This window comes from Patagioenas fasciata, chromosome 2 (genome assembly GCF_037038585.1).
Source record: "Patagioenas fasciata isolate bPatFas1 chromosome 2, bPatFas1.hap1, whole genome shotgun sequence".
In the NCBI taxonomy this organism is placed as follows: domain Eukaryota; kingdom Metazoa; phylum Chordata; class Aves; order Columbiformes; family Columbidae; genus Patagioenas; species Patagioenas fasciata.
Genome location: NC_092521.1, coordinates 66,067,537 through 66,092,138, shown reverse-complemented (window position 1 = coordinate 66,092,138; position 24,602 = coordinate 66,067,537). Strand labels below are relative to the sequence as shown.

The window sequence follows — 24,602 nt, the reverse complement described above, 5'->3', positions numbered from 1 at the left end:
TATTTACATTTAACTGACCTCCTCGCCAAATCTTCTGCTATGTCTCCATACAACTGGATATAGATTTTTTTTTTGTCACTCCAAGGAAAGTGAAGCAGTGGAGCAGGTTGCCCAGAGAGGCTGATCAGCATCCATCCTTGGAAGGTTTCAAGACCAGACTGGATAAAGCTGTGAGCAGCCTGGTTTGACCTCGCAGGTGAGCCTGCTTTTTGAGCAGGTTGCACTAGGTGATCTCCTCAAATCCCTCCTGATTATCTCATGCTGGTATATCAATAATACGTCTATTACTAATCAATCTCTATATCAAATTAATGATTTTTATTTGTAGAAAAATTGAGTAGTGTCCAGATTATGTTAAAATTTCCCAATTATATTCTGAAAATACTTTTGATTTTCAACACATTGACTTGCATTCTTTCCTAATTCCGTTTATGATCGAGAAGAGAACTCAGAAGAAGCGACTGCTGCCTTCTCAATTAATTTGCATGATTCCAAATCATATTTATGGTGGGTTTATCACCAACCCATCTGTCCCATCTTACAAACATTAGACAGGAAGATAGTTAAGATTTATGGTGGGGGAAGGTAGTTTATAGTGGTATCAGTTATTTCTTATATCTTTAATAAAACATTGACAGTTTTTTAACATCCAAAACATAAGTTAGCATATGGTTTTGTAGGACAAATTTTTCCGTATTATGACCATAAAAAACTTCAAATATATTCTTGAAATACTGCAGATATTGCAGTATTCCCTTACATGTCTCTTTTTGTGTAGCAGAAATAGATTTAAGCTGTACCACACACTTGTTATTATCAGAGATGTTTGATCGTTTTACAGGGTTATGATTGTCTGTGGAAACCTTACCTTAGAGACAATATTAAAGCTGTTCCAAATGGATATTTCACTAATAACCAATTGCATATTTGTTTCAACTTTGTTACTATAATGCGTTTCATGACTAAGTAGGATTTTCACAGAAGAAAGTCAGATACAGTCTCAATAGAAAGAAGAGAAAATATTTTATTCACCTGTTGATTTGTGAGGCTGGAGTATAATGTGGAAAATTGTATCTGGATGAATGTTAGTGTCCATTTGCACACCTGCTTTTCCATCTTGCCCTGGGTAGGACCATACAAAGTGCACTACAGCATAAAAGACTTTGCCAAGACCTTCACAAAAAAAAAAGTCCATCAACTGAACAGCTATATACCATATTTTGCAATTAAAAAAAAATTCACCTGTTGTCCTACTGCTCAATAGAAATATTAAGCTTCCCTTTAGGACTGTCTATCCAGAGCAGCTCTGTGAAAATGAACTAAATTCAGAGCAGACTCATGCCGGAACAGGGGAGTTTAATACAAGATTGTACTTACTGTGAAGGTAGGAGACCTACAAGGGTATAGTTTGTCTTTTAGTTTGTTAACCTTGGTGTGCTGGCTTCCTGAAACCTGCTCAGTAGTTTCTACCCCCCAATTATTCATGAAAACCTGAAAATCGAAATGCATCTTTTTTTTTTTCAGTTTTGAAAATTTTCATTGGAAAAAATCTGCAGCCATTTCACTGAGATGAAAAACTGCCTATGTCTGTGATGATCTGGATTTAATGAATGAACACACATAGGGAAACCCACAACTCCAGCATCATGGTTGCTTAAGACTGGGAGGTGTTCACAGGCCAGAACTGCCTTTTTTTTAAAGGACAGCAGGAGAGGAAATCTCCCAGTACTCTAGCCAGGAAAAAACAAAAAAGCCATCTGTAAAATCTCTGAAGTAAAGGCTTGCTTTTGTTCTTTCATGCAGCACAGCAGGGCTGTGATCCACAAGTGAACTCACTAAGTACTACTACAATACAGTAATTAGCTGCAGAGCTGAAGCCTGGTCCAATACATAATCTTTCCAAAACCATACCCTCCGGTTATTGGCAAGCATGACATGACAAGATTGGAGGCTTTTCCTCTGGTTTTTCTTTTCTCCTGTCTGATATCCTCAATATAATTCTCTTTATCTTTCTTTCCTAATACTGCTTTTAACCCATGTTCAAACTATAAGCAGACATGACTTACTTTAAAATGAAACATATAAACAAAATAGTTAAGGGCAGTACAGGGCAAGAGGGGAAGAAGGGAGTATAAATAATTTCCTGCCTCTCATCTGCCAGTCTATGCAGTCCAATAGCAAATAAGACATTTGATTGTATTAATATATATTGTGGATCTGTAAATAATCATTACTGTGTTTAGCAGGAATTCTGTTGAACAAGATTTCACTAACTAGTAAAGTTTTGAAAAACAGTGTTAAATGTTTTCTAATACTTCAGATAAAACACTTTTATTATATTCCCAGCTATCACAATTTAGTCAGTATAAGATCTTTAAAAATTGAACTTTGCCTGTTAAACTCTATGAACACAAATATTGTATTCTCCGTAGTCCTACTATTCCTCTAAGACTTTAGTATAGATTTCTCTAAGTGACCAGAATTCTATCTTCAGTCACAGTGGTATAATCCTGTTGTCTTCAGACACTGTTTTCCTCCGATTTATTCAATGATTGTCTCACAGGCTATTAGGTGCGCTGACAACACAGTCTAAATCCACCATATCAACTGCTACAAAGGTAATACTCTAAATCAATGTAGTGTCAAATGGAAGCTGCCTACCCTGAAACAAAAGATGAAACAAATCAGTCGTGCCTTTATTGCCCGTATCTTCAGGGAAAGCCCAAAATAACATTTTATGACACTTCTACATCAAGAAGATGTGTATTTAGTACACCAAAATGGAACAAGGCTTTAAGTTAGTGACTAATGATGTAGGAAGCCTTCCCCATTGCACTCTCAATGTGTCTTTGGTTGAGATCCCTAAAGGGACTTGAATTAGACCATTAGACCTGACAGTAAACTATTGTGCTCCTTAAGTCTTAGATAACTGCTTTCTATAGGGAAATGCATAGCCCTGAGATATTTGATCTCCTTTTGTGATGCACGAGATGCATCAGGAGCCTCAAGACAGGAACTGCAACAACCAGCAAGTGAGTTGGTATAAAACAGTGGGGACAGACGTGTCCTACCCCTCTCCAAATCTAGCACATTAGTACTGCTAAGAGCTGCCTGCCTCCATCCCCGTGTTGGTGCACGCCTTCTCTAAACACTGTTTAATCAAAATTCTCAGCAGAGATCAGAACTGACATCCCACGCAAGTGCCCAAGTAATTAAGGCAGTCAGTCTCTCATTACATAAAATCTGACAGCTCTGAAAGAAATTTGAGATCTCCTTCTGAAGACAGCCTCTAGTCTGGGGCTAGGGAGCACACCTCAGGCAAGATTTGGAATTCTGCTGGCTTGTCCAAACATGAAGCTGGTCATCACCAGCATCGTTGTCTTCAGTGAAGATGGCTGACACTGTATTTGTGGGAGGCCCAAGCCAGTAGACATGACCTAAGAAGCCTTTACCAACTTGAGCCCTCTGGGAGAAATAGGAGGAGAGACAGCTGCATTGCAAATCCCAGCAGGAGACATTAGATATCAAATAGTGCATAAATTGCATGACAGTCTCAAGACTGGGGTACCCCCAAGCACAATGAGAAGTGTGATTTACATAGCTGGGGAAGATTAATGTTTAAAGTACCAGGAGTAAAGAGCAGCTGACCTGGGTTACTGAGAATCTTTTTTTAACTGGAGATCATAGGTTTCATATTCAAAACTTGTCAAGGAATCATCTGGACCTTTCACTAACAACATCTACATCCCATTTCTCAACCAAGCCATTTTAGGGATTTTCAGGATTTTTGCAGTCATAAAAGTGAATCTTTAATTTGTGCAGATTGGCTGAGCCTCAGGAAGGGTGACAGTCAAGAAGGGCAGATGAAGGGAAAGCAAAGTGTCATGTTCCCTCAGGAAAGCTCTATCTCAGAGGAGAAATCTTATCAACTTTATGGAGCCCTTTAGGTACCTGTACCAGGCAAACAAGGAGCTCCTCTGAAATCACCACTGTTGTAGCAGCAGGCTGTAGAAAACTCTCAGCTTTTATCCATCTTTGAGGCTCAAAGATGAGCTGTGACTTTTAGAAAAGAAGAGCTCTCTTCCTGAGGCAAGCATTTTACCCAAAATACCAATAAAAATTAAAAACAATGCTCTCAATTTTATAGTGAATCATTCTGAGGAAACCCACTTGCTGCAAGAACCTCTCGCTTTCTTTAGTTGTCATATAAATAAATATCTTCCTTTCATCTGGAAGATACTTAACTATTTTCCATGTTGTTCTCAATTGTAAGTGAGAATGGGCCAAACCATAACCTCTACAACACTGTTCAAATGATCTTTTTCCATTATAATTGATATTTTAGATCACTTTATAACTGCCTCAGCTATAAATTCATGCCTATTATTTGTAATAAGTGCTCGCCTCATTTAGGTATGTTGGCCATATTCCCAGTATAATGCTTTTGGAAGGGAATCTGTTCATGTTAGGAGAAGTGGGGGAGAGTGAGGGATGACCCAAAACCCTAAAAATCTCATTAATAATTAATTGTAGCAGCAGAAGATAGAAATCTTCTCCATAGATAATCGAGGTCTCATCCTTTTAAAAACATGATATAGACACACACATGAGGTTTCTTTCTACCCCTCAAAGGAGCCCATCCCAGCCCAACCTGTTTGGCAGTTCAGGGGCTGGCAAAGTGTAAATCTTCAGCACAGCTGAGCTGCTCAGCAGCAAGAGTGCAGGGAATGCAGAACAGGCAATAGCTGAGGTGATGGCGTGTCTGGGAGGAACATGTTTGTACCCTAAATAAAGGTTTCACCTCTGTGTGTCCTCAGTGCAGCCAGGTCAATACACTGGACAATCTGCTTCTGCAAAGCCTGTGAAGGAGTCTGTACATTCCCTGTGCACAGTGCCAGATCTAAAAGCAGAGGGGTGCTGCCTGAACCCTTCCTTATTAGAAGCATCATCTTGGTTACCTGAAGGGTTTTACAAAATATATTAAGGGATCAGCTACTTCTCTGGCACAAAGCTACCCAGCTCGATAAACAGCTTACCCACTACAGTACCCAAATGGCTGAGAGACCCCTCTCTCCTCCAGGTAGCTGTCTACATTGACCTTGACCCCTCAAGAGCAATCCCCTCCCATGCTTCTCCTGCAGCAGCCACTACTTTTCTTCCTGCACTTCTTAGGCTGTTGGGAAGAGCGGGGGAAGAGGCAAAGGACCTAGATGAGGTGTGGGCTCTAGTCCTACAAGAGGTAAAACCAAAGTAGGCCTGTGACAAGGGGGAAAATGAGTGTCCTGCAGCAGTGTGTGGAGGGGGCAGGGTGGGAACAGTGCTGAAGACTTGGGTAAGGACTGCAAGGGCAACTGCTGGTGCTGTTCCTGGGAAGGGCCACCCCCACCTACATGTCTTGACTCAAATTGTCATGGCAGCACTTGCAGAATAGGTGAGCAGGAGTCTCCCGTGGACCTGGCAGCACCTCCAGCCTGCCGCACTTCATGGGCTGAGAGTAAATGCCTAATCCGCCATAGCCTTCCAGCTGCCTCTGCTCATGAACGTGTGGCAGGGAAACATAAGTGCTGTAGGCAAGAGAATGAAATAAGCCAGCAGACAAGCTCGCAGGCAGGGCTGGTATTTCATTTCGGCAGTAAATCCTGGCCTGAAGTGCCTGGGTGAGTAGGTAGGTGACTGCAGCCTGCTAGTGTCTGTGGGAGTGCAAAGCAGCTGAGTCACAAACGGTTGGGTTTGTTGCCATTGTTAGTTGAGGTAGAAACTAAGTTATCAAAGAAATTTGCAGTTAATAATGCGCAGTTTTTACTACAGTTGAAAGCATGTAAGGGCACAACTGAGTTTGTACAACAAGCATAAATCTGTAACTTTCCAACTATCTTGTGCTTGACTGGCAACCAAACAGTGTCTTCTAGTCCAGGTTATTTTTTTTTTTTTTTTAATGATTTTTCACACAGGAAAAAAGGCAGAAGGTAAATTTTTACTAGGCAACTGCAGTTAATCCCCAAATGGCATCATCGTAGACCTCTGATTTCTTGGATTACGTCACTGGTTGCAGTTGTATAAAGGAGAAGATAATCTTCATGAACAAATGTGATGGTCTGGGAGGAAGGGTAGCAAGGTCAATGGAAGAGCACTTTTTCTCTGTCTCCTTCTTGTCTGTCCCTGCAGTGTGATCAGTAAAAGCTAGAAAACACATAAACCATGTCTTGAGTCTTAGTGATGGTTCCTCTCTCTGTCCTTTCCTTCCCTCCAATACCATCTCTTATCTGCCATTCTTCCCAGGGCACCATACACTCTTACTGGGCTTTGCCTAGACCGTAAACTGTGTTATATATTTACAATGTCTTGAGTTCATTTATGGTTTTGCTGCATCGCTAGGATTTCTCTGAGGAATACAAAAGAAAGAAAATAATCGTTTGCGGTAGTTGGTGTTGTAGAAAAATCTAATTAAATTTCAAGGCATGAAGATGGCTTCCTTATACTAAAGACTTTCACCGGTAGATTGCAAGAACATATTGCAAATAGCAAAGCGGCTAAAACTTAAAAATACACCAAAGGAAAAGAAAACACCACTAGAATGTTGAAGCCAAAAATCATTAGACAACTGCAATTGAAAGGCCCTTACTAACTCCCACTATAATAAAAGACATTATAATAGCAGTCTGAACAACTAGGGTGACACTTTCTACATGGTATATGTGTCTCCCATGGGACACATCTTGGCACTGCTGTTTATTAATGCAGGTGATAATCATACAATGAATGACTGGATTGTATAAGAGTGTACTGAGAACAGTTGCTAAAAATAGCTAAAAGAACAATGCACATTTTATCTTTACTGGAATCCTTGAAAACAAACAGGAAGGACTGTCTTTAAAAATTACTAAAAATATAAAATACAGATAGTTGTAACATTCGGAGAAATTTGTTCCCATTACAACTAATTCCAAGTTTCGTATTTTTCTTGTGAAAATGGGAATCTGTCCTAGTGAGCAAAATAAATCACATAGGTAATTAGATATTAGGTAAAAGGCAGGTGTGTATCTCTGTATTGTAATATCACCTATGTTTGTCTAGTTAGAAAACATACCAGTTTTAAATGAATGTTTTTTTCTGAATGTCCGCCAATTCCTCTTATGATATTTTTTTTGTTCCTTTACAATTTCAGTTATTCGGGTGTTTCCTTGCCTGGGAGACACGAAATGTCAGCATTCCTGCTTTGAATGATAGCAAGTACATTGGAATGAGTGTATACAACGTGGGGATAATGTGCATTATTGGTGCTGCTGTTTCATTCCTTACTCGGGACCAACCCAATGTGCAGTTCTGCATCGTCGCTTTAGTCATAATATTCTGCAGCACCATTACTCTCTGCCTTGTGTTTGTACCTAAGGTAGGTGAATTTGTTTAGCACGGGTCTGGGTTTTTTCCCTTCTGTTTTGTAATTAAGATATAATAATACATAAAAGTTCATTGCTTTTTCAAGTACACAGGATGTGTGTAAATTCTAAATCAAGCCCGCCTATAGTTTCTTGTCTCTGGATCTTGAAGGGAAGAACGAAGCTTCATGAGATTCTGGAGAAAGTGGAATATGCAAAGTTACAGAAGTGTGAATTCATGCATTTCTAATTACTATATTTTTACTGAATCTGTGACTGGGGAAACAAAGGTTGTTTTCTGTAATTTATATGGAACAGTCTCAATTTCCAACTTTTAGGAACATTTTTGAAAGGGTGATAAGTATGGATTCAGGAGCGACAGGTCCAGTTGTCTATGCTGCCATGTCTCTTATGCAAGACAATCAGGATCTCTGCTTCTCTACCTACAAAACAGTAACACCTTTTTAGTTCACCAGCATGCTGTAAGGTCAACTGTGTTGAAACCTCCAAGATATTCAAGTATGGTGTTACAATAGGCTTTATCAGTACATCAGAGAAAAACTGTATGTATGCTGAAAATGCTGACGCTGAAGATATATTTGCTAATGGATATATTAATGGACCAAGTGAAGCACAGACTGGGAGGTATATTCTTTCATCTCTTTTTCCTCTTTTGGGCTCTGAGAATGTGCTTGTTGTGCATTTTTGGAAGAAGTGAGAAGACCCCCACAGAGGGCTGAAACTTCATCATTTCAGTTACAGAGTTAAACTTTGGGCCTGAGAATGACAGATCTTGAACTAAGGGAAAGCTGGTTTCTGCATAAGCTTACTTTAGCAAAGACTCAAGTTCTGGGGAATGTATTTGACATTTTGACTTAAAATGTATGATTGTATTCATTTTAAGTGACTTGCATAAACCTAGCTTATCATCCCAAAGTGGATGCATATACAGTTCATGTCTGAAACATTTGCAAGGCGAGAGTCAAGATGTGGGTCTTTTCATCTCCGGAATCTGTTCTTAGGCTTTTCAATGAGTAGTGATAAAAATTTTGTGACTCTTTACTGGTCCACATTCAATCAATGTTATTGAGAAAATTTTAGTGAACAGGTTCTGGTGCTAAGTGACATCCCTGGTGACGGTTCTAACGGGGGGACCAAGAACTGTATGTGTAAAATGCAACATCTAATAAATTTATCTCAAAGTGTTCCCTCTGAAAGAAATTAGAGGCACAGGTTGGCAATAGAAGCTGCAAAAAAAATGAAGTAATTTGTTCTCTAGGACCACCTAACCAGGATGTTTTTACAAGTTCTGTAATTCACTTCTCAAATATTAAAAAGTTGTGCAGATATATATCAGCATATTTTTATTCTGGATCATAGGGAAGAATCACAATTTCATTCTAAATTAAGGGAACATTCACAAACACAGCAACAGAGAGTACTTTGAAATGCAGCAAGATTTAAGTGTGTAAACTGTATGAAAATGCATATTAAAACTCTGATGCCAAAAATACCTCCACAGAATGTCAGAACTCTCTTCAAAGAGAAAATATTATTAATGCTGTGACATGCTTTTATGCCCCTTTGCTTTCATGCTCCTTTGCCCATCCTTATTTTCTGCTGCCACAGGCTTTGAAATGGCTTTTCTGTTTCCTTTTTTAACCCCTTCACCTGCTCTTCTTTTAAACCCCGATTACCCTGCCCTCATTTTTCCTCTCAGTTCTTTCTACACAAAATACAAACATGAACTGTAGCCTTCTAGTATGAATCACTTCATTTCATTCCACGTATTATCAGGTTTCCAAATGCTTGGGTATTTTGTATTAAAAATGGTCATTAGATAATGCACTAAGAAAAAAAAAAAATGGGGGTGTTGGAGCAGGAGCTGGAAAGCAGCACTTCCAATGCCAACATGGGTGCTTTCACAGCTGGCAAGTTCTTCTTGCTCTCATAATGTTGCCCTACATTTCTTCTCGCTGTGCTGTGCCACTGTTACAGCAGGACAGCTGGCAAGTGCTCTCTCCTGCAACCTGCTCCAGCTCAGGTTTCACAACAGCCTGTCTGGAACCCGCAGAAGACTAAATCCAACGCCATCCAGTTTGTACATCTAGGTAAGATGTCAGTGTGAGACAGCCAACAAGCCCCTCCCCTTAAGAAATACGTAGTCAATTAGTACAATTTTGGCAACATAGGAAGATTGCTGGTGAAATTCTAAAGCCTGTGGCTCATCAAGCACAGGAGGTGCTAATGAAGACTTGGAAGGTTCCACCTTTTTGTTTATTAAACTGTGGTCAAACAGTAACGTGGGTTTGTACCAGGTTAGTACATTTACTTCTCTGCTATACAGAGTAAAATACATTCCTTTAAACTAATCTCCAGCAGTCTCTTGGGCCAACAGTGCTGGAATTCAGTTTTGCCCACAACCCTTTTATGAATCTGAATAAGGCAAGTATTCATCAATGTAGGTGAACTAGGGAACGAAACATGATATTTTTCTCTTCTTGTCAGCTCTACTAATCTTATTTACTTATAACATGGCAGTTGCTATATTTCTCCAGTTAAATATCCACCTCATCCACTGCCATTTTGTTCAACACCGAGTGCCTCAGAAAAACATGAGGAAAATCCCATAGCAGAATAAGACAGATTAGAGAAAAAATTTTCATCACTCTTTTCATTTAAAGATGTCTTCAGACACAAGTGCTGATATCCATTATACTGCATCTTACTTACAATAACTGTAGACATTCTTGTTATCCGACCAAAAAATGTCCAAACGTTTTTAAAACTACTACAGGTTTCTGGGTTCAAGGGTATCTTGGAAAAGAGATCTGAAGAATTTAAACATACATTATGTATGGCTTTGCTGTTAACTGCTATGTCTAATTATATTTTTAAGGGCCAATATGTCTATCTTATTTTTCAGCATACTCACCACTTCTTTAAAAGAAGTGATCCTAATAGGGATTCTCTCTTCATGAAGTTGCGTATCAATGTTTATCAAACTTCCATGTCCTCCCATTTTCTCTGCACCATCCTTTTTGAGACAGAACATTAATGGCATTAATACATTAACTCTGATCCAGTTTCCTGTAGAGCAGCAAGGCAAAATCAGTTCTAGGAGGCTAGGATTAAAATATTAATTTTCTGTGTTGGTAGAATTTTTTGTCTTTTGGCATTGATTCTTTGTAGATATTCAGTGTTGACTCTGTCAAAACTGAAACCGCACATAAGTGAGGCAGCAAGACACATGTTCAACTGACTTTATGGTCAGAATGAGCCAAAAATATTGCCCATGGACTTTTCCATCTAACCCACATCACTTTAATGAATTCATTAGAGTCTATGTCCTTGTAGCAAAACATCCAGTCTTCAGCTATAAAGTCCCAGATGAAGATGAGTCAATTGATGGATGGCTATACTCCTATCTTATATTCAGTTTGAACTTAGACCACATCAAATTGCAGAGCTTTTATGTTGTAACACTTTTCCATGGTAATTTAAGAAGCCATGTAATTACCATTCTTCACCTTTAACTTCATTTTAATGCAGTTTTTGTTCTGGGAGTTAGATTCACCAGTCATTACAACCAGCCTAATTAGAATCAAAGAAATGGGGGAGAAGAGAAGCAGGAAGCTCTAGGAAGACTCAGTTACAGTAGGTTACTCAGGGCCTAAAGAAGTTTGGTCTTGATTATCTCCAGAGATGAATACTCCCCAACCTCTCTGAGAATCTATACCAGCATTTGACCATGCTCACAGTAGAAAAAAAAAATAAAATTGGGGTGTTTAAATGAAATTTCATGGCTTTCCATTTGTGCTTCCCTTCCTTTCATTGGTCACCACTGAGAAGAATCTGGCTCCATCCTCTTTATTCTCTCCCATCACACATGTATACACATGAATAATGTCCCCCTCGGTCTCTTCCATCTCAATGCTAAACAATCATCAGCCTCTGCTTGTATCATAAAGACTCCAGTCCTTTTCAGCATCTTTGTGGTCCTTCACTGGGCTTTCTTCAGTGCACCTTTGCCTCTCTTGTGCTGGGGAGCCCAAACCTGGACACAATGCTCCAAGTGTGCTCTCACCAGGGCTAAGTTGAAAGGAAGGATCACGTCTATTGGCCCAGGGTCTTATATTTTGTTTTGTGTTCTCCACAATACTCAGTGCCTCTACTGAAAAGCTGCTTTCTAGTGAAACACCCCTCAGCCTGTTCGTGTGGATTCTAGGGCTTTCTTTCTCCCCAAGAGCAGGTCTTGTTATTTCCCTTTGCTCGGTTTCAGGAAATTCCTGTTGGCCCAGATCTCCAGTCTCTTGACATCCCACTGAAGAGCAGTGCAGTCACCTGATATATCAACCCCTCCTTCTCTTTGAGGATCATCTGCAAACTTGCTGAGGGTGTGCTCTGTCCCACCATCCTGGTCACTAATGAAGATGTTAAACAGCATTTGTCCAAGCCTGAACCCCTGAGGTACAGCACTAGTGGCTGGCTTCCACAATTCTTTGTGCCTGGCACTTCATCCAGTTTTCAGTCCACCTCACTGGCCACTTACCTAGTCACTCCTTCAGTAGTTTGGCTGTGAAGATGTTATGGGAGACAGTGTTGAAATCTTTACTTAAGTCAAGAAAAATAACTCTCTCCCCTCACCTACCAGCCCAGACATCTCACTGAAGAAAGGCATCAGGTGGGTCAGGCAGGATTTCCCCTTCAGAAATCAATGATGACTGCTTCTAATCACCTTCTTGCTCTTCACATGCTTTGAAATGGTTCCCAGGAGAATTTGCTGCAGCACCTTCCTTCGACTGATGTGAAGGTGACCAAGCAGTATATCCATAGATTCTTCTTCTCACCTCTCTTGAACACAACTGTGACATTTCCTCAGGTTCCTCAGGAACCTCTCCCAGTCAACATCACCTTCCAAAGGTAATTGACAGTGGCCCCACAGTGACATTGGGCAGCTCTCATAGTTCTCAGGGATGTACCTCTTCAGATCTCATGAACTTGCGTTCAATTGATTTAGGTATCTCTAGGGGTCTGGGATTTCTGAAGGCAAGTTTTAACTAAAAAGGCTAAGGTGAAGAAGGCATTGAATACCTCAGCCTTCTCAATCTCTTTTATCAGCTGAAAAAGAGAATTTATTGTCTTCAGGCATCAGCCAGATCTGCAGACTTGGTCTGTAAATACATGCCAGGGACCAAGTGCTTCAGTGTCTGATCAGTCAGATCTCCATCAATCATGTCCTTATTTCATGTCACTGCAGCTGCAGAACAGCTTCATGCTCTGAAGAACAAGAGGAACCAATTCCAAAATGGGGCAATACCACAAAATCTGGCTGTGCTGTGCTTACAAAATGATTGCCCCTTTATGATGCCATGCCTGTGCTCTCAGGGCAGGGAGCTCCTTCAGCTTTGTCTATATACAAATATGCATGCTGCTTGGCAAGTAGTCATAAATTCTGTGTTCTCTAGAGTAATCTGAGATGCTCTCTCCCCCTTGACAAACAGCTAGTAGCTTTCTCTCCTCACGTCGAAGTGGTATTTTTACGTTGTCACTGAGTGTTAAATCTTACTTATATTTGCTTAAATTAAATATGTTTAAGGTTAACCTTTTTTTTTAAAAAAAAAAAAGTGGCTTATTTAATTTATTTGAGCAGATTTGTTTTATTTTGGGTCACTAAAACCTAATTAAGTTTCTGTTATCTCCAGAGTGCAATCTCCCATGAGTTCTTTCTGTTAATAGTCCTGCTTCATGCCTCTCTCTGCTTGAGTGTTACTTGTAACAGTAGGAAAGAGGAAATTTCAAATTAAACTGTGCTTGGGAAGAGATGGTATTTTTTTTTCTTAAAGAAGGAATACATCCTTTGATAGTATAAAGATGTAAATGAAGGAGAAAAATATGTTTGATTAAATATTAAAAAATATTTTTAACATAATTAAAATGCAAGAGAGTTTTTCCTGATTTTTTTTTAACACTTCCCTTTGCAAAATCATTTTGATTCAACTTACTCTATAAAGTTATTTTCAAGTACTGCACACAGCAAACACAGCTCACTTTCTATAATTTTGTACTTGAAAGCCAGAAAGGAACTCTTGGTTTGCCTTTCAATATTTTGAGCTACAAAAGAAATAGCTGCAAAAATAAAACCATCTATGGGATTTCTTAAATCTTTTAAACTTTTCAGCTCATCACACTGAGGACAAATCCAGATGCAGCCACACAGAACAGGCGATTTCAGTTCACTCAAAATCAAAAGAAAGAAGATTCAAAAACATCAACATCAGTCACCAGCGTCAATCAGGCCAGCACATCTCGACTAGAAGGACTGCAGTCAGAGAACCACCGCTTGAGAATGAAAATTACAGAGGTATTGCTTATTGTATACACTGCCTAGGCATTGTTTTTTTCTTGTTGCAATTCTGTAATCCACTTTTTAGAGGGAAAAAACAGCTTTCCCCATAGAAAAATATTTAAATAATAGGAAACAGGTGATTTATATGAATAGCTAATTAATACAGTAAATACTTAGCAGGTGTGATAAAATGAAAATGTGCCTTAGCAAATTTAAATGGAACTTCCCCTGTTTATTTGTAACAGCCAAATTACCCTGTTGCTTCACATGGATGTGCTGAGCACCACAGAGCAATAGCTCTAGAAGTGCAACCTTGACATGCAAGGTAACAGAGACCCACAGCCCCAGGGGCACTTAAGAGCTCTCTTTGTTCCTGTTTATGGCTGAGTTCAGAGATTGTTGCTGTTATTTCTTAACCTGTCTGAGAGTTCACTCAAAAACTTGCTAGACAGATTTTTATATCTGCGGTGAAACAGAATTACATATTTTCTTGAGGTAGAAAAGACCTGTACAATAATGTAAGCTGACTCTTTTGGCACAAAGGCTGTGAAGTTTCTTCAGTCTCTACCAAGAGAAAAACTAAGTACATGGAGAGCATAAATTCCATTAGAGCTATATCATCTGTATTTTTAGTTATGTCCATCCTTGCTCACAAGACCTCAAACCATGACAAATCAGCCTTGAAGACTGCCCATTTTGTGAGACAAGATAACCATAACTGATTAATCTCTTACAAAAAATTAACCTCTTCTTGCGTAGACTGTGAAGTATTCTTATGCCTTGAAGAAAAGCTATTGCAACCATTACTTCTTCATCCAGATCTTAACTAATGACAATTGCCTAGTTAATCAAAAGGTGTTTACTTAAACTACTAAAGACTTCAGAAGCAAAAGTTACCTCTGCCTTGCTAAAGAAATTTAGTTCAACTTGGCCAGGTCCCTTTCATTTGAGAGCATTGCAGTTTTTAATGAAGGCTCAGCTGGCTACTGGCTATCTCAGTTTCTTTATCCTACTGCAGTTTTTTCTGCTAAGCCTCCAAAATCACAAGATCTCAGCCTGTGCCTTGCAAGGCTCATGGCAGTGATAACAGGTAAGGCTGGTCTGGGCAATTGAGCCATGTTAGTACACACAGGGCCCAGCTGCTCTTTATAGTTTTTGCTTAAATAGATTAAATACCCAGAACCAGTAGGTTCAACTAAGAGTTTAATTGTCGAAGTGATTTAGAGCATGTTCTGCCTTGGCTAGCAACTACATGGAATACTGTGTCCAGCTCTGGACAGACATGGACCTGTTGGAGAGGGTCCAGAGGAGGACCACCAAGATGTCCCTGCTCATTGCAGGGGTGTTGGACTAGTTGACCTTTGAAGGTCCCTTCCAACCCAAACTATGCTATGATTCTATGAACTACATCTCTGGCTTATCTACCTTGAGTTGCTATGTCCCAGTTCTATAAGGAAACAATGCAAATCTAAATTCAGCACTTTTAAAATTCAGTTATGCCAGTAGTGAGTGAGACATAGTCTGGACACAGCATCCTGGACAACTGTTCACAGAGACCATTCCAGATCACCATTAAGATGCTTATATTTGCATATTTTGTGCTGAAGCTGTAACTAATTGAATACAAGTTAGCCTCTGGGGAGAGCATCCTCTGTTCAGCTCCATGCAAAAACCAAGGGTGCACCAACCCAGCATTTATGCTGTGGCTTTTCCAATCAGAAAACATCTGTGCTTTTCTCCATCTCATGCTAGTCTTAAAGGATGCCTTTCAGGAGACAGGACTGGGATTTTTGTTTCTTCCCCCTCTTGGAAAGTTACAGTTGCAATAGCAGTTTACTACTAGCTATCAGATTGCATAGTTTAAGACACAAGAGATAAAAACCATGGAGGTAATTTTCAAATCGCTCAAGTATGGAGTGTTCTTATCCCCAAAACTAAAAACTGTGAGTTGAACTTTCTTTGAAATTTCACACACACAGAGGTACAAACAAAAGGTCTAACAGGAGTCTGTCTCTCTAAGAAAGGTAAAAGGAGAAAAAATAATCTTTTGGGAAACAAAACATTCCTAGTAGAGTTGACCACAGTAATTCACATGGCTGGACACGCCCCTGATGCCAAAGTTCACTGATATTCTCGTGTATGATCGATAACTTGATTGATTCAACAAAGCTGTTATAGCTATGTATGCTGCAATTGTGTGCATAAATAATAAATAGTTGAGAGGTCTTCAGACTGGGTTTTCTAATGCCAATCTCTTTCTCATTCAGCAGTACATCTGAATTGCTTAAACTGTCAACTACTAAAGCTCATTCTTCTTGTATGCCCTGCGTGCAGTATCACAGCTGAATGTGGTTTGTTACTTTGATTTTTAGAAGCAGCATTGTAGTGCTATAGGAAAACTGTATTTGTCACAGAGTGGCAATTGCTTTACCACCTGCCTTCTAGTCTAATTAAAGCCATGCAGTTACTGCAGATAACCTGAAGCAATGATTCTTGAATTTTTAGAGATTCATGCTCTTTCTGTTTTGCAGCTGGACAAAGACTTGGAGGAAGTCACAATGCAGCTTCAGGACACTCCTGAGAAAACAACATACATTAAGCAGAACCACTATCAGGATCTTAATGACATTCTTAGTATACGGAACTTTACAGACAGCAAAGGTGAGAGTTAGTAAAATCCATTTGTAGCTTAACCCACCAAGATTTTGAACAGCAATCATCTCACTGAATTGATTATAGAGCACATGGACCTGGGTAAGATGGAGCTTTAAATATTTTGGTTGTGTTACAGAAAGCATGCAGATTCACATAACAAGCTGTATGGTACCCACTTAGTAGTTATTTCTCTGTACATATGTTTCCTATCTTATGCCCTCTATTTATAATAGACATAGTAAAGTGGAAAACTTTTAGAAGCATGCGTGTGCTCAGAAGTCAAGTTTTCTGTGCTATATGGAAGAAGGAAAGTCACAGAATATTTCAGATCTTGTGAGAGTTAATCGAGCCAGCCTTCAGCAGTAGGAAGCCCAGTTTGATATGTTCTCTTCTGAGCAGGATGTTAAAATCCTGCTTTTTGGACACTGCTATCAAGCACATAGAAGACAAGCATGTAAATATTTCAGTGTTGATTTGGACTCTAAATATAGAATTGAAGGCACTCATGTATGAAAACTCTTCCCTAGGAACTGATAAAAAAGGATTTCATGACGACTGTAATATTCCAAAGTTGTTCCTACTGTGTCTCTTGCATCGCTCCCCAAAGAAATGCATGTGAAAGAATTGCTTCCATTAAATCTATTTCACTTTTGAGAAGCAATAAGATCTGGTGCATAGGCAATAAAGTGGAAGCTAGGACACCTCGCTTCCATTTCTGACTCTAGAATGGATCTACTTTGTGACTTTTGGCAAATGACTTTGTATAGCTGAATATTACTATAATATATGAAAAACCAGTTGCCCCATGTTGGGAATTGGTATCCTTGCATATTTATTGCAATACTAGGCTCAGAATTCCTATTGATGTGGCAGCGTAATCTTGGTTAAGTGGAACAGAAGCCATTCCTGCAAGTATAGTTGTTGAAGAATAATTTTAGAACAGCAAGAGCTCATACATGCTTTTAAGGTATATTGAAATTTTGGTTGGATAAGGTTACTTTTTCATATGCCTTTTGTTTTAGCCTGGGTATACACTTGGTTGTGTAACTTGTGGAGAGAAGAGAAAAAAAGGAAGAGCTCCATAGACTTCCCAGTGTCCTCTTTAAAATTAAAAAAACAGAAGAGGGGAAAGGAGGAAAAGGAAAACACAAATAGCTGCTGGAGGCGTGTGATTATTGGCCTGAGATCAGCAGCAAGAACTAACATCAGTGAGTGGGATGAGGCAGTTTTACCAAGTGTTTGAAAGGAACATATAGAATGTTCCACTCATGTCAGATGCTCCAGGAGAAATGATAAATCATGAATAATATTTCAAGCAGAAAAGATACATTACATTGTGCCAAATGCCCATTTGAGTTTGGGCATGAGAAATAAAAACGATTCTCAAGAGATACGCTGGGTATGAATTTAGGATGGGATGCTTTCCACAGTAGGTTGCACTCCATTAGCAGTAGGATGCTGGTAAAGAAATCAAGGAGAAAATATAACCTTTCTGCACTTACTCATGGCTCTGTCTACAAAAGACATCAATGTTTTACTGCTGCTGTAAGCAGGAGCATCCAAGATTGTGTGTGTTCCTGATTTTCCCCCAGTACAATTCCACAATGTCTACTTTTCTGCTGGGGGACACGTATTTAAAATCACCTGTAAGTACGGAGCCTTCATGTTCAGAGTAGCTTGGAACTATGTATTATGAGGATTTACAGAGCAGATATTCTTCTGCAGACTGAAGCTGCTGGGCACAGTTTTCTGAATGGACCTACCAAGCTCTACACAAAAGGCTGGGGGTGGGGGGTCCATAACCTATTGAATAGGTTAGAGCATCCATTCACTTGGGAATGAAGAAGACCTGGATCCCAATATGCAGCAGGTGTTTGAAGCTTGGTTCCAGACGTGGTGGCACATGCCCCAGGCATGAGTATTCTGGAGTATCCAGATTCTGACCCTAGTGACACCAAATATTCATATTTCCAGGCTCTGAGCCACCATGTTCAACAACCCTTGCTAGCCTTTTTCTGTCCCTCCATTTCTGTTTCCTCTTCCTTTTGTTTTCTCTGTTTCCATGTTTCCCTGTCCCTTTGCTGCATGTCTGAATCTCCTCTCTATTTCTCTCACCGCATTCATTCCCAATACTCAGCCTATGTGCTTAATTTAAATCTGCCATTCCGATCAAAATAACAAGGCTTTGGAGAATTCATGCTGCTGAGTCACTGCTGCTTCTGTGCAGATGCAAACAGACATCACTTAAATGGTATTTTAAAAAATTCTGGCCCTTACGGTACAGGAAAGCTAATCTTGACTGACATAACTATGCTTTCTGTAGCTCTGTATTTCTTCTGTAAATGAAAGTACAGAACCTTGAAATTATCTGTCCCTGATGGTACTTGAATGAAGCTTCAGGATTGTAAATAATTTATTAGCATGACCTAGAAGTGACCATGTCTCTCACCTCCACTGTGCAACTGGGGAAGCTGGTCTAATGTTGTTTTTAAGGTGATGACAAGGTTTTTGCCTACCTTGGACCTTGTAAAAATGTGAGCTGAGAGAAAGAGTAGGACAGTAAAGAGGCAAGCTAAAAATAGCATCTGACTTGGAGCTAAAAATCATAGCAGATCATTTGCCACATTTCCATTGTGGACATGGCTGAATCCCATGTCAGTCCTCTTTATAAAATATTACACCTTTCTGTTCTGAAGGAGTTTATATAGAGAATGCAATGTAATGTATCCCCATTGCTACTGAGTACACAAATTCAGGGCACTGCTCTTCAAAGAACAGATAATAACACGGGACTTATGCAATGCATCTCGAACAAGTCCTAATCAAACTTTGATGTCATGGCACACTTCAGTAGTTTTCTGATCTGTTAAAACTGTCCCATGTTAAAATTCCTAACTCTAATAGCCAAATGCCAAAGGAGGTTATTTGGTTCTTCTCTTCCTTCCCCTCTACTGTCATTTATGCCAAGTACAGATTTAGGACACAAAAGTTAAATTACTTTAGCCAAAATAGACACAACTGTGCACTCCCATAACTACCTGACCTCAGGCTAAGTTTCATAACTTTGGGATTCCTGGTTAGTTATTAACAGCAGCAGCTCCTGGTGTACTCCTTCTTTACAGCACATTTTAATTCAGTACGTCTCATTTAAAGAGAGATGTTATTCGAGACACTCGTCTCTTGTTCAGAAATGCGTAATGTTCCTGAGACATCTACAGCAATTGGCTATGTAAGAAAAGCAATTAGGAAATGTGGTTTGTAGTTTATAGCTTGATTGCTGCTTTTTTTTTTTTTTTTTAATGCATCTTTTGCCTGTGCTGCTAGACAGCTTTGTGTGGTCAAGCAGTTCCCAATGTGCTTTATAGACCATGGCTCTGGGACCTCAAATGGCTTCTCCAGTTGAATTTAAAAGGGTATTCCCTTAACTTCATTTGATACATTCCTGGGCTGATTTTGAGTCACTGTGTCTGCTTAGCAACCTTGGCTCTGTGCACAGCACTACGTTTGCTTCTCCCCCAGCGTGCTGTTTGTGGGATCTGCTCACCTTACTGGAGCTGTTGGCCACATTTCAGCTGGGTTTTAAGGCAGGGATAGGCCGTGGGTGAGATCCACACTTGGCTCCTGGCAGCACCGTTCAGCAAAGAGGGCCAAGCCTAGAGACAGGGCTGAGTTTTCCAGGCTGACATTTGGAAAAAGGAGGACAAATGCTTGCAATGGTGATGCTGTGTAAAGACGAAGGTTGTGTCGCACAGCTCCAGGGAAGAAACACCCTGGCACGGGCACAAAACCAGAGCTTCCCGAAAGGGCTCCCTCCACCCATGCAACCGGTGTGCCAGAAACAGGGGAGACTTCGTGAAGGTAGAAGTTATTTTGACCATGCAAGTTCCTGCAGAGATAAAAGTTACTGAAGAGAAAAATACAGAGAGAAGATACTATGTGGTTTGAGGGGCTGGCTAATTTTGCTCTGCTTGGAATCTCACAATCTTACTCTATTTGATTTGTATTTGACATTTTATTACATGAAGTTATTTCTACATGAATGATTCAGAGATTGCCAGAGTTTCATATAAAGTCAAGCTCAGAAGAAATCTTGCAGGAGAATCTCCATTTATTCCTACCTTTGCCAGTACATTTCTGAATAGCACAGTAGGAAAATGAATGGATGACAGCCATAGTGTGGAAAATACATAAGAAGCAAGAGACAGCCTTGCAAGAGTCCCCACTTATGGACAAACGCTTTTTGTGAGTTCTCTCTCCGTGCAGGTACTCTTGCTTGCGCAGAAAGCCTTTTCTGTTCTGAGCCAGAAAACAGTCTTTGCTCATTGCTGTAAATGGACTGGGAGCATTCATTTACATGTCAGATATGCCTACATACTGTCAGTTGTCACCCCACTCCAATGTTTCCTAGTGTTAGTTTTTCCCCATATAAAAGCTCAAAGGAAAACAGATTTCAAAAGCATGTTGTTTGTAAATGCGAAGCAGAACAGTGTTCCTCTGTGACAGAGGGAGGAAATATTACTTCTGTGAAGCTGGCGCAATTCAAGCACTAAGCTTGAGATTGAAACCACAGATTCAAAGGCTTTCAGAAATAGGTGTGCAACTTTAAAGGAATGCTCTTTTAAAGAAAGGCTATAGTTCTTTATATCCTTTGCATATAGAGATATGTATACTAGTTTCTATGAAGTCCAGCAAATGGATTCCAATCCTGAAAATGGAGATTGTTTCTATTTCAACAGGGAGAGCAAACTACCAGAGGCTCAGTGCCTGCCCTTCCTTTCACAGAAATGGATCTGTAGTAAAAGGAGTTTCTTGTGATTTAAAGTAGCATAAATCAAATGAGAATCTTGCTGGCTTTTCTTTAAAAAAAAAAAAATCTTCCCTTCAAAACTATCAGAAGTCATGTTTTAGACTGCCTAGTGCTGTGAGCTAAGTTCAGGAGAACTTTTTCTGATATACCCAGCAGGCAATGTGATCATTTTAATTTTTTCCTTCGTTTTACTTTCTTTTCATCCTGTTCACATAAAAAGTGGAAACTGGCTAGTCTTGTTTCATGGTCCAAACCACAGAAGTGTGAAAAATTACAGTAGATTTTTAGAAATATGCCTTTAGCTAGCTTTAAAGTTTCCAGAATTCTCTAGTAAATCAGCAATGTTATCTCTGCCAGCTCTATTAAGTCATTATTAAACCACACTTGCTTCTTTGCGGAGCATAAAATATGCTTTCTAGCAAAGAGAAAACAACAGTGGAATTGAAAGATATGAGGTGAACAGTGGGTTCTGCCATCAAGTTGTAAGCCATCGGAGGAATATTGCCACTTAATCATAATGATGAAGATGTTCAATAAAGCTGCAGTGTACAAGCGCCAGCAAAACAAACTTCTAGTTAAAGAAACACAGTTTTCTAAAAATCTCGGAAGAAACCACAGCAGTAGCAGTCACCTGGTGCTTTCAACCTTCAGCTGAACAGGAGTTATTAAAATGCATTATGTGTTTAAGCCAGCCCAGGAAAATTTGGCAGTGCCGGGTTGCAGAGTGATCATACGCAGGACAGATCTGAGGCCCTGTCAGCCCTGGCAGAGCGAGAGGAGAGCAATTGGCAGCTCCAAGCTTTGTAAACTGGAACTCATTTCTCTGCTTCAGGTAGGGAAAGGTCCTGGGCTGAAGCCTTTGGCTCTCACCAACCACTGGGCAGCGGGTTTTTGTTTTCTAATGAAGCCATTAGTGAGCACTGCGCCAGGCCCTTGAGACCTATATGTCTTTTTTTCCCCGGCGGTTTTCTGAACAGAAAGTGTTCAGGCATCACTTAGCCAGACTTCTGAGTTCCGGTTTGAGGTCTACGAAGGTGAAAATTACTTACAAAGTACTTCTGGCTAATGTAAATTCAATTTTGAAGGTAGCGAGATCATCCCGGTGCAACTTATTAAGGCTGAATGAGAATGAAGGGCATTTTTCAAGTGGTATAGTTAATGGACAGAGGAAGAAAAGATGGGGAAGTACTTAAAGCAGCGCTACACTTTCCAGGGGAAAGTGGGAACTCAAATGTTTACCGTTACTCTTAATTTATTTTATCTCAGTTGTTCACATATATAAAGTCAGTTTCCTCCACCCTTCAGGTTTTTAAGTGCATATGGCGATAGTGTTTTTAAGCTTCAGCTCCTGGAAGCGTATGACTAAGTGAGAATCTTGCTCTTCATTATTTAAATGAAAGGTAAATGGGAAAAAAAAAAAAATATTCTAGTTTCCATAGCTGCAGAATAAAGCCCCAACAACTCCTCTCCCAAAAAGCTTAACAAATAAGAATTACCCAATATTTTGCATTTTGAAAGAAGCAGAGGAAAAAGAAAAATCTCAAAATTGTGGCAGTTTTAGGTGGATTTTGCCTGTATTTTTTTAACCTAATACATTAAAACTTGTATATGGTAACCTTGTATACAGAAATACATGCAGTGTGTTAAGGGAGAGTCATCTGCGAGAGTGGTGGAGAAGGGTCTATTAAGAATAACACAGTGAGATTTGGGCAGTCAGTGTTGAGGGGTGAGTAGGCAGAGAATACATAATTTCTGTCTACTTTAAACTAAATCCCCCACCTTTTTGACAGGGACCACCTCCTTCTCTCTCTCTCTCTCTCTCACAACACAACTGAAAGCACAAGAAACCCCTCAAGGGGCATACAACACAGATTAATATACTAAATCACATACTCCAAAGCCCAACAGTTTCATATTCCAGTCATTTGATGAAGAATTGTAATCCTCCGTGGCTTTGTAAAAGGTTAAATTGCTTATTTTCGCCAAAGGAGTTGGGACCTTAAAATAGTTAAATAATACACCTTTTCCATCCCTGTTTACAAGGATTACTCAAATTTTAACTTTGGTCTTTATCATAAAGTCAGCAGTTTTAATTGTCAGCTCAGATCAGCTCAGGATTGAATGTTGGTTTTAACCATGGGAGTAAAAAGTGTTCTTTTTATGTGTCTGTTTATAGACGTCACAAGGCTTTTATGCAAATGTCAAGCTCAATATACATAGAAATGCAATATATTGAAAAGAAAAACTGAACTCTTGTGACAGCAAATGCCACACCAGCAAACTTCAGGCTGCCCAGAGATTATAGACTTCATTGCTTATCTTAGCCACTGTCAGATTTGAGAATTTGCTGCCCTCCCTTCACATCTAAACCACCACTGAATGCTGTCAGATCTTCCTTTGAAGCATTCTTCTTGCAACTGAATTCCTTAATTTTCTTTTACCAACATTTTCTTGCCCCAACAGAAGCAGCTTCATGTGTTATGATTGCCCCCTTTCTCACCCAGACCTTTGTGTACCGTGCAACATAAGTGAAAAAAAAATCTTCTTTCCTGCTCTTCTGAGCTGTAGCAATCCGCATGTCTGCACATTTTTGCATCCTGACCTATTCACTTCTTCCCAAGTTGCTTGTTAGGTTTTCCACAGCAGAAAGTGAATGCCACAAAATAATGCCGGGGCTGACGGCACTGGGAGAGCAATTATACATGTTGGAGTTCGCCCTCAAAACATTCCTGTTTCTGCTTTCACCTTCTTTCTTCACTCCTTATTTCTGCTGCCTGTTTTGTCCCACCAGTATCCTTACTGAGCTGGTTGATAATGTAGATATTCCTATTGTGCTGGGACCTGAGCATTATTGGGGCTTCTGAGCACAAGTAGAACAGAAAAACATCTCAATCCTACAATATGCACTGGGATTTTCATGCTATTTTCATTTTCTCTTCAATATTTTCCTGCTTTTCTCCCTCATACCCTTTTTTACATTAAAATCCTCCAGTGTCCTTTTCCAGTTTTTACCTTCAAGTCCTGTTCCACACTGCCTTAATGCCTGCAGCAATCACTGTTCCTCTGTGTGTGTGGCAAACAACTGCCGGTGATGGATTTGGAGCTGCTCTGTAATTATTTATGAAAACTGTGCTCTGTCCTCATTACTCGGATGTTTTCCATGTGATTTTATTTGGCTTAACACAGCAGGGAGACTTTGGAAAAGAAGGCAGGAACAGAAAGGATCCCCGGCGAAGACAGCCTTCTTAAAATGGCTGTGTTTGTCTGCATTTCCCAGGGGGACCGATGCCACCAGCTTCAGCACAGCTTGCCAGGGACTCCGGGGACTCCTGGGGGAAACAAGTGAAGCTACTTACAGGGAAAATTATCATCTTCTACGTAATCACTATGCAAAAAGGAAAACTGCAAGAGAAAG

At 39.8% G+C, this 24,602-nt stretch overlaps 1 protein-coding gene across 2 annotated transcripts in view; it reads left to right on the top strand.

Moving 5' to 3' along the window:
* Positions 1–24,602, top strand: part of GABBR2 (gamma-aminobutyric acid type B receptor subunit 2) — a 490,383-nt gene that overhangs the window by 455,358 nt on the left and 10,423 nt on the right. For both annotated transcript variants that reach the window (XM_071804339.1, XM_065832356.2), the window contains 3 exons: positions 7,166–7,390; positions 13,558–13,740; positions 16,257–16,386. In XM_071804339.1, the coding sequence (XP_071660440.1) occupies positions 7,166–7,390; positions 13,558–13,740; positions 16,257–16,386 (538 nt within the window). The remainder of the gene's footprint in view (positions 1–7,165; positions 7,391–13,557; positions 13,741–16,256; positions 16,387–24,602) is intronic.